Source organism: Peromyscus leucopus, chromosome 15 (assembly GCF_004664715.2).
Source record: "Peromyscus leucopus breed LL Stock chromosome 15, UCI_PerLeu_2.1, whole genome shotgun sequence".
NCBI lineage: Eukaryota > Metazoa > Chordata > Mammalia > Rodentia > Cricetidae > Peromyscus > Peromyscus leucopus.
In genome coordinates, this window is record NC_051076.1 from 24,767,849 (window position 1) to 24,779,325 (window position 11,477).

General features: G+C 38.5%; 1 protein-coding gene across 1 annotated transcript; it reads right to left on the minus strand.

Moving 5' to 3' along the window:
- Window positions 1–5,719: 5,719 nt before the first annotated feature.
- On the minus strand, window positions 5,720–6,305 carry LOC114690676 (multifunctional methyltransferase subunit TRM112-like protein). Its single transcript, XM_037211214.1, has one exon. The coding sequence runs from the start codon at window positions 6,257–6,259 to the stop codon at window positions 5,882–5,884; it is 378 nt and encodes a 125-aa protein (XP_037067109.1). The 5' UTR covers window positions 6,260–6,305; the 3' UTR covers window positions 5,720–5,881.
- Window positions 6,306–11,477: the final 5,172 nt, after the last annotated feature.

The window sequence follows — 11,477 nt, forward strand, 5'->3', positions numbered from 1 at the left end:
TCTGCACCTCATGTGTAGCTGAAAGTTTTCCTATGTCCCACCCAGTTCACAGCTGCTCAGAACCAAGTAAACACACAGAAGCTTATGTTAATTAAAACTGCTCAGCCATTAGCTCAGGCTTACTACTGACTAGCTCTTACACTCACTCAGCCCATTTCTGTTAATCTATATGTTACCACGTGTCCCATGTCCAGTTTATATAACATACTGTTAATCAGATGACTCAAGGGCACTTTTTTTGCTCAGTGGCTAACTTTGCCACAAAGAAAGCAAACTCCATAATGAGTTTCTTCAATGCCCATCCTATTTCTTGAAGTATTTGGTGCTGTCTCATTGTCCAGAAAATTCTAAGTTCTTAAAACATATTAAATGTCATATTCTGTAGGTCTTTGAAGTGTTTCAAGATTACCTACCTAATTGAAATATATCTATGTACACCTAGAAAACTAACATGACTACAAGTTTGATTATCAGACAATTAATTATTAATCTGTATGTCTTAATTATACAGCACAATTTAAATGAGTTACATAAGTATAATACCTTAAATGAGAGTAGGTATATATATTTATATAGTGTACAAAATCAACTCTAAATTTGTATCAATAAACTAAAATCCATACCATTGTAAAACAAATTGCTCTTTAAAAGTAGGTTCAATAATCCACCATTTTATTCTATCATATCTATGTCCTATATTTCCATATCATATTCCCATTTTTTCTTTTAGAAAGATATTGACTATGACCAATAACAATTTGTAACCAACAACCTAAACAAAGACAAACATCCATAATCCGTTTTTTTGGAATGTGGCCATAGTATTCTAGGGTACTTTGTGCTGATAGAGAGCATTGGTAATCTTATGGGGACACAAAGAAAAATTTAGGATTATGGAGTAGTCTGTGAGGCTGTATTCGTTGAGCCAGTTGCCTTGAATTTGATTTTGGATGTTGGATGATCTGGGCCATGGTGTCATTGGAGACCTTTCAGGGGGTCTTGGCTGGTCAAACCATATTAGCCTAGAAGCAATGGACAGGTTCTCATCTTCTGTGGAAACAAAAGAAGAACCTCTTTTCCAAAGAAGCATATCCTTAGACATAAACTTTAAAGTCCAGATACGTTTAAAATATATATACTGACTTAACTCAGCAGCTTTTACAATTAAACATCTTTCTGCACTTAAAAATTCCAAAGACAACCCAATCCAGATTCTCTGTATAATAGCCATCTTTAAGTGGTTTATTTTTTATATTACCTTTACTGTCTCTTTAAAAACTTTATTTTTAAAAACTATTTCTTTATATAACTCTCTGTATTCATTTTCCTCTCTCTCTTTCAAGCCTATGTACTTTTTATACATATTGTAAACCATTTAGAAGTTTATTTTATCTGAACCATGTTTCCTGCCAGCTTTGGGGGAACCATGCTCACTGCCAACTCTGGGAAGCAGTGGGTCTCCATTCAGCAGTGTGTAGCTTTCTTCTTTCTTTCTTTCTTTCTTTCTTTCTTTCTTTCTTTCTTTCTTTCTTTCTTTCTTTCTTTCTTTCTTTCTTTCTTTCTTCCTTCCTTCCTTCCTTCCTTCCTTCCTTCCTTTCTTTCTTTCTTTCTTTCTTTCTTTCTTTCTTTCTTTCTTTCTTTCTTTCTTTCTTTTCTTCCTTCCTTCCTTCCTTCCTTCCTTCCTTCCTTCCTTCCTTCCTTCCTTCCTTCCTTCCTTCCTTCCTTTTTTCTCTCTCTCCCTTCCTTCCCTCCCTCCCTTTCTTCCTTTCTTTTTCTTTTTTCTTTTTTGTATTAGCAAAAGCTAAATCCACCACACCTCTATGAACCAGGGTGGGGATCTGCCATGTTTGAGCTCAAGCCCACATGCCACAGACCTCTCATAAAGTAGCTCAAGTCAGCAGGTCTGAGAGACACAAGTAGGAAGCTGTTTTTAGCTCCATTTTAGAATCTTTTTTTTAAAGCTTTCTCAGGTTTTAGGGGGAACTCTTGCCCCATGTTTTGGTGCCATTTTTTAGCTGAAAGTTTTCCTGTGTCCCACCCAGTCCACAGTTGCTCAGACCCAAGTAAACACACAGAAGCTTATATTAATTAAAATTGCTCAGCCATTTTTTTTTTTAGCTCAGGCTTGTTACTGACTAGCTCTTACACTTAAACTCAGACTGTTTCTGTTAATTTATATGTTGCCACGTGTTCTGTGGCTTTACTTGTGTGCAATTACATGCTACTCCCTGGGCAGCAGGCTGGTGTCTCCTGACTCAGCCTTCTTCTTCCAAGAATTCTTCTTGTCTGCTTATCCCACCTATACTTCCTGCCTGGCTACTGGCCAATCAGCATTTTATTTAAACCAGTGTACAAAAGCATTATTCTACAGCATCTATGGATTTTTTTCTAAAATTAACCACATACTCAGACACAAAGCAACTCTCTACAGATGCAAGGAAATTGAAATAAATCCTTGCATCCTACCAGACAACCACAGATTAAAACAGGGTATCAACAACAGAAGTAACAGAAATCTTATAAACTCATGGAAACTGAGCAACTCTCTACTGAATAAAAATGGGTCAAGACAGAAATAAAGAAGAAATTAAACACTCTAGATTTGAATGAAAATGTAAATCAATATACCCTACATATGGGACATAATGATGGCAGTTCTTAAGAGGCAAGTTCATAGCACTAAATGCCTACATAAAACATGGAATGATCTCATATTCATAACTTAAGAACACATCAGTAATTTCTAGAGCAGGTAGAAGAAATAATGCCCCAAAGTAGTAGATGACAGAAATAATAAAACTTGGGACTGGAATCAACAAAATAGAAACAAACAAACAAAAAACCACAGTGAATAAGTTAAAAAAGAGTTGATTCTTTGAGAAAATCAGTAAAGTTGACAAACTCTTAGCCAAATTCTCTAAAACACTATGAGAGATAATACAAATTAACAAAGTTAAGACAAAAGGGGGGACATTAACAGCAGACGCTGAAGAAATCCAGAGGTTTAAAGGGACATACTTTAAAAGCCTGTACTCCACCAAACTGGAAAGATCTAAAAGAAATGTATTTTTCTTATATATACCACTTACCAAGATTAAATCAAGATCAGAAAAGCAATTTAAACAGATCTACACCCTCAGTGAAATAGAGGCAGTAATTGATAGTCTCCCAAGCAAAAACTAAACGAACAAACAAACAAACAAAACAAAACAAAAAAAACCCTCAGGACCAGGTGGTGGTTTTACAACAGAATTCTACTAGGTTTTCATAGAAGAGTTAACTCTAATATTCCTCAAATTATTCCAGAAAACAGAAACAGAAGGAACATTGTCCAATTCATTTTGAGAGGCCATGGTTATTTCATATCTAAACAACATAAAGACACAACAAAGCAATAAAATTACAAACTACCCTTATGACTATAGCTGTAAAAGTTCTCAATAAAATGCTTGCAATATGAATCCAAGCACATGTGAAAAGCATCATCCACCATGATCAACATGGCTTCATGCCAGAGATTCAAGGATGATTCAACATACATGAGTTTATAAATGTAATTCACCATTCAACTATACTGAAAGACAAAATCCACATGATCATCTCATTAGATTCAGGAAAGACCTTTGACAAAATCCAGTACCTCTTCATGATAAAGGTCCTGAAGAGACTAAGGATACAAGGGACATACCTCATCATACTTAAGATTATTTACAGCAAGTCCATCACCAACATCAACTTAAAGGGAATGACACTCAAAGCAATTCCACTAAAATCAGGAATAAGACATGCATGCCCACTCTCCCCATACCCTTTCAATATAGTACTTGAAGTCTTAGCTAGAGCAATAGACAACAGAAGGAGATCAATGGTACACAAATCTGAAAGGAAGGAGTCAAAGTATCTTTATTTGCAGATGACAGGATAGTATATAAAAGTGACCCTGAAATTTCCATCTGGGAGCTCCTACAGCTGATAAATAATTTCATCAAAGTAGAAGAATACAAAGTTAACTCACAAAAATCAGTACCTTTCATATATACAAATGACAAATGGACTAAAAAAGAAATCAGGGAAACAATAACTTTCATAAGTCTCAAATAATATAAAATAGCTCGGGGTAACTCTAACCAAGCAAGTGAAAGACATGATAAAAAAATTTAAGACACTGAAGAAAGAAAATGAAACTAGCAGAAGATGGAAAGATCTCTGTGATAGTTTGAATGTAATTTGCCCTATAATCTCATAGGAAGTGGCACTATTTGGAGGTGTTGCTATTTTGTAGTGACTATGACCTTGTTGGAAGAAGTGTCACTGTGGGTGTGAGCCACATTTTGCATTGGTTCTGTGTTTCTTATTTAATAAGATGGTTGGTTACAACTACAATTAAGATAGTAAAATTCCTACCAAAAGCAATCTGCAGAGTCAATGCAATCCTCATCAAACTCCAACACATTCCTCATAGAACTTGTAAGGACAATTTTCAGTTTCATATGAAAACACACTGTGGCAGGAGGGAGAGTTTGCCCTGAGGTCACAAGAGCAGGAGAACTCATTCTTCCTCTCACTGGCTATAGCACATGGAAGAGCAGACCCTGCACCTTGCCTGGGTAGCATAGTAGATCTGACCCTGTTTTGGGTGCCGTGAGCCAGCCCTAAAGGTGTGAGAGTGGGAGAGCTGTCTCCATTCACCATCATCTGCCATGTGATGGCATGGGCAAGGGAAAGATGCCCTCCTCCCTCCACCTCCTCCTTTACCATTTGTCACAGGTGGGATAGCTGGTCTCTGAGGCAAGAGAGTAGGCAAGCTGTCCCTGACCCTCAGCAACTGAAGCACTTGGGAGAGTAGGCCCCATACATCACCTGGGCAGCATAGTAGAGCTGGCCCTGTTTGTGTGAGTTCAGATGAGCCATCCCTGAGAGTGTGGAACAGGAGAACCGGCCCTGACTCTTGATCCCTGTTATATTAGGTAAGCTAGTAAGGGCAGTGCTGGAGAGCTTGCCCTGGTGGTGAGTATGAGGGAGAGCTGGCAGGCTGACCAACTAAGTTAACACCCAGGCCCAGAAGCAGTGATATGAGTTGGCCACCTCAACATCCACCTGATCTATGAACTGCTGGAGCACATGACGTGGCTGGTCCTTCAGATCCAAAGCTACAGAAGCTCCATGACACAGGGCAACAACAGTATATACAAGAGGAGTCCCAGTGATGGTTTAGTATCTAGAGTTTAGCAGAAGCCAGAGGCCTTAAATCAGACCAATGCCTCATTGCATGAATACTTGCAAGTAAAGGTGTTTGGACTAAAGGGTTTACTGTGAGACTCACTGTGTCACACTACAGCTTGTACAACCAGATTTTTTTATTTTAAATTTTATTTTATTTTATTTTGAGGGGGCTTGCATGGGCAGAGGGCAGATACAAAGGGATGGGGAGATGAATGAGATGGGATGCATGGTGTGAAATCTAAAAAAAAAAAAATCAATAAAATGTTCTAAAAAAGAAAACACAACAAAACCCTCAAGATAGCTAAAACAATCCTGAATAATAAAAGAATTGCTGGAGGTATTATCATCTCTGATCTCAAATTGTACTAGAAAACAATAGTAATAAAAGCAGCACAGTATTTGCATGAAAACTGACATGTTGATCAATGGAATAAAATTGAAGAGCCTGACATAAGTCAACACACCTATGGACACCTGATTTTTTGTTTGTTTGTTTGTTTTGAACCTTTAATGAGAAAAAAAAATATACTATGGAGCTCAAGTACATGGTGGTCGGTGAGTCGCTGGGGGGAGATCGGGGTCATACATGACATATATAGTTAACAGGCTATACAAATGATACACACTTCACAAAATGTCAAAGTGGTGGCTACCAAGTTCACGTTTCAGTCTCCTCGTCATTCAACAACATATTGGGGATCCCATGGCTGATGGGGAAAAGATGGCCAGATTCTGGGCACTGCAAGGTGCCTTCGAGCACATCAACCTCAAGCAACACGTGGTGCATCTTCCTCAAAAACGTCTCGTCGTGCTCATAGACTTCAGTCGGCTCTTTGGGTACTTCTTCCAGGTTTAAGGTGTCCGCCGCCTGCACAAGCGCCACCCACTCCACTTTAGGGGTCATCCACGCCACGAAATTGGGGTTGAACTCCACGGGGTTGATGTGGACCTCGGTGGCCTGCAGCCTCAGCAGGAAGTCACTTTTGCCCACGGCCCGCACATGCGAGCTCAGGAGATTGTGGGTGAGCAGTTTCATGTTGCCACACTGGAACTCGCGAGGCTGGAAGCGGAAGGAATCCACACTTCTCCTGATTTTTTTTTTTTTAAATAGAGAAGCCAGGAATACACACTTGAAAAAGACAGCATCTTCCACCAATGTTGTTCATCAAATTGGATGGCTGCCTGTAGAAGAATGTCAATAAGCCCACACATATCACCCTGCACACAACTCAACTCTAAATGAATCAAAGACCACAACACAAGGCCAAATGCACTGAATCTGATAGAAGATAATGTGGGAATATAAGTCATTGGCACAGGAAAAGAGTTTCTCAACTCTATTCATAACAGCCAGAATTTGGAAGCAACCTAGATGTCCGTCCATCAATGGATAAAGAAAATGTACATTTACCCAGTGGAATGTTACTCTTAAGCTCTGCATAAACAAGCTACAATCCATAAAACCACAGGGGTTAGTTAGAGAGTAAGGGACTAGGGGAGGAAGGATGCATCTCCCTAGGAAAACTGAATAGAATAAATAGTTATGGATGGACAAGGAGGTGGCTAAAGGAATAGGAAGATCAAATAGAGCAAAGGAAGGTAGAGAGGAACACAGAATGGACTACATGGGTGGACAGTGAAATCTAAGGTCCATTTGAGGGATCATATAGAAACTTAATACGGTAGAAACTTCCTTCAGTGTATACATATAGGAATGTAATGTAAATGAAATCACCAAATAATGGGGGAGACAGCACCCCAGCTGGAAAATGTTCATTATCAAATGAAGATTCTAGTACTGGGAATGGGCTACATCTAATTGTGTTTCTTTTATTTTTCTTTGGCTTTTTTTCTTGTTTGGTTATTTTGGCATAGTCCAATTGGTTTGTTGCAATTTATTTTGGTGTATTGCATTTTATTTCATTATTATTCCCTAGATTCCTGTTTGTCTTTGGACTAATGACAGAAGGGGATAGATCTGGATGGGTGTGGAGGAACTAGAGGAGTAGGAGAAGGGAAATCAGAATATATTGTATGAAAAAAATCTATTCCCCCTTTTTGCCATTCTTTTAAAAATATAACAAAATAAAATATGATAAGGTACAAGAAAATTTATCATATTGAAGTTGGACAAGATAATTCAACAGAAAAAAAGAGCCCCAGAGAAGGCATGAGAATCAGAGATCCACTTGCTCATGCACTTAGGAATTCTATGACAACACTAAACAGAAAGCCATAATATATATATATATATATATGTGTGTATATATATATATATATATATGTGTGTGTGTGTGTGTGTGTGTATGTATATATGTATGTATATATATATGCAGAGGACCTAGTACAGACCTGTGCAGGACCTATTCATGTTGCAGTATGGAGACCTAACACAGTAGAAACTTTCTAAAATACACACATATATGAAAGTAACCTAAATGAAATTGCCAAAAAGTGGGATAGATATAGTCCAAATTGGCCATTTCTTGTCATCAAATGAAGCTTCCTGTACTGAGGCTGGGTTGCATCTAACTGAATTGTTAGCCAGAAGGGTTCCATGAGAATTTCCAAACAACCCAGGCAGTTGCCAATAGAGTAGGTTGCTCTCCACAAACTGACACAAAGACTTCATTGCTGCATGCAACACTTACAACTCATAGAGCACAGAGAGGTTACTCAGGTGCCTACATAGAGCCTTCACCCCAACATTCAAGCATCTTTGGCACAGGAAAGTATTCTGCACACTACCAAAAGGGAAACAAAAGTAACAAAACATCCACAAGCCCTATGGTGTCCTGCCTGCAAGATAAGCTAATGCAATGGTGGCACAAAGCTTGTGGGGGTAACCAACCACTATCTGATATGAATTAACGCTCACTCCATGAGCTGGAACCCATATCTGACACTGCTTGGGTGACCAAGAATGAGAGACTAGATAGTCCAAGGACCTCGAATAAAACCAAATACTACTGGTCTAAAAGCAAAATAAGTCAGGTGGTGGTAGTGCATGCCTTTAATCCCAGCACTTGGGAGGCGGAGGCAGGCAGATTTCTGTGAGTTTTAGGCCAGCCTGGTCTACAGAGTGAGATCCAGGAAAGACGCAAAGCTACCCAGAGAAACCCTGTCTCGAAAAACCAAAAAATAAAAAAATAAAATTAGTGAGAAAAAGAGCATTTTCAATAATAGAAAAAAAGAATTCAAAGTATCATTGCTTTCAGATGATATAATTCTCTCTATAAAAGATGCTGAAGACACATTCAGTAAATAGAATAATACAAAAGTAACACACAAATATCAGTAGAATTCATATATATATATATATATGAAAATCATCAAGAATAAAATTAAGGAAACAATCATATGCTAAACAGCCTAAAATTATAATATATTGCAATGAAACTATGGAAGGAAAAGATTTGTACAATAAAAATATTAAAACGAATGAACTTGAAGAAGATATCAGAAGATGAAAGGCTTCGCAATCTCATGGATTGTCAAATACAGAGATACAAGAGCTGCCAAACATCAGCCCTTGGACAACATACATTCATAATTTCTATCCAGGAAAATCAATGGATCCCTGCCAGATGAGTGATTGTATCCATGGCATCATCCTGTTTGCAGATTAGCTTTAAAGCTTTCAAACTAGCATCCACTGGTTGATGTCATTTCTTTTACATCTCAATATAACAATAGTACAGACACCATCCACTATCCTTAACAGGGGAAATCAGACAATTGTTTTAGTATCTGAAGTTACAAGAAATTCAGAGCTTTTTCACAAGTTTTCAAGTCCTCAGTGTTAGCAGTGTTATGTAGATAGTTCAGTTCACTGTTATATAGAAAGCCCACAATCTGCTGTGTTTTTCCATAAAGGATGCCTAAGGGGTCACTATCTTAATCACTGAAAGAAGACAGCTTAACTATAATACAGACTACAGGTAATTCCAAATTACCCTCTATTTAGCTGAAGTTGGAGTTAGGTGTTTCTTACAACATTATGCTCTAGAAAGCTATGGCCTGGGAACTGTTAATAAATGAATGAATAATTTGGAAAGTGCTTAAACAAAAGGTGATTTTTTTTAAAGATGTGGTTTCTATTGCTGTGAAGAGCAATCACAACCATGACAAATTTTATGAAGAAAAATATTTAATTGAGGTGGGTGCTTACAGTTTCAGAGTTCAGTTTACTGTCATAATGGTTGAGAGCATGGTGGCATGCAGGCAGACATGGTCCTGGCTACATCTTGATCAAAGAACAACAGGAAGTTATAGTGAGAAATCCAAGAGTCTGCTTAAAGGGCAAAGGAATTTATTAGGGGAGAAAAGTTCACTGTACAGAACAGAATTGTCACAGGTTCCATAATGCTGGGGCAAAGTTTCACGCTGTTCTGGCCCTCTGAGTCAGTACCATATCCAAGTTCCATGGGGAAGCAAATAGAGAGTGCCTATGTGTATCTCAGGTCTTAAGGGCAGCCAAGAGGCCATGCCCCATGCACTTCAAGGTCATGGGCAGGTGGAGTAGTTACCTGCTGCATCTCTAGGGCAGTGCTTCAAGGTCATAGGCAGAACAGCTACCCACTACAGGAAGTGTACTGATCGTCACACTGAGGGAAGCCTGAGCAAAAGAAATCTCAGAGCCCGCCTCCACAGTGACACATTTCCTCCAACAAAGGCACACCTATTTCAACCAGGCCACACCTCCTAATAGTGTCACTCTGCCAGAGTAAAGCCTCAGCTTAGGATCAAGTCCCGAGGCAAGGAAGGAACATTGGCTAAAGGAAAAATTCTGACCATCAAGTAAATTACACTCAGGTGGCCCAAAATAGCTTGAGCCATCTTTGTTAATACTTTAACAGAGATTTCCTTACCAAGGTTATTACATGGATAGCTTTATTATTGGCTCCTATTTTTGACTTTTAAAGAATATATCATATTTTAAGTAGTATATCATAATCACGAAAGCCCCCAGTGTTCCCTTTTATGCTTCCCCAAATACATTTTTCTACCCCTACATAATCTTATTCTAGACAGAGAGTACAACATTTTTTTTTTTTGCAGGCTTAGCTAAATATTTAGCCAGACATATCCTGCTCTTGTAGTACTTAAGTCAGCTGGCAGCTACTTGCAATTACAAAGTTAAAAAGTAATAGAAATGCAAACACAGAAGAAGAGAATGCAATGTGGCTACCGGGTACTAGAGCGGGGGTGGGAATGGAGCATACCTAATCAACAGGTATAGGAACCAGGGATATGACTCAGACAATAAACTGTTTACTTTGTAAGCACAAGGATCTGAGTTCAAATTCTAGGTGCCCACATAAGAACTGGGCACCACAGTATGTGTCTGTAACACTAGTGGAGACAGGAGGATCCCGAGGACTCACTAGCCAGCCAGTCTAGCTAATCTATGAGTTCTAGGTTCAGTGAGAGACTCTGTCGCAAAAAATAAGGTGGAGAGAAGATACTTGATATGTACCTCTGGCCTCTGCACACTCACACATGTGCACCTATACACACACATGCACAGAAAACACAGACACACACCATCACTATCACCACCACTAACAAAATTAAAAACTTTCAATGCAGGATGAGTTAGTTTTGTGGAGCTGTTAAGCATGTATAGTTACAGACAGCATTGCTGTCTTGTATACTTAAAAACCGGTTACAAGTGCATACCTCTTGTTAAATGTTCTTACAATAAAACAAACTTGTAAAAAAAAGTAGTATACATGGGTACAATGCTTTAAGGACAACAATATTTAAACCCAAATACTTCTTTCATGTCTACAATATATGCTTTTATACAGTTTTCTTGTGTACAAGAGTGTCCCATGTATCAATCTCTTTGTAAATGGTAGACTTTGATAAGATATTCTTTTCCCATCCCAGTATCCCATACTTCTTCCACCAATACAGGCTCCTATGCATAGGAAAAGATGAATCTTTCCATCCCATATTTTACATTGCATTTTTCTGATTGGATCATATTAGGTCCTATCATTGACCCTATGTGCTTGGTGTCCCAGGGAACTTACTCTGAACAATTGGCACTATGTATGTCCCTGAGGCTTTTTCCTATTCTGTGTATTCATCCCTTACTCTCCTTTCTAGAACTGTGAGACATGGTTAATGTTCCAAGTATTGTTTTCTCATCTGTACCTGTCTCTATTGAGTTAGAAAAGTTCCCAGGATTAGGAGTTGTATTTAGTAATTCTGGATAAGAGATTTGAGAAACACTAGTGCCCTGT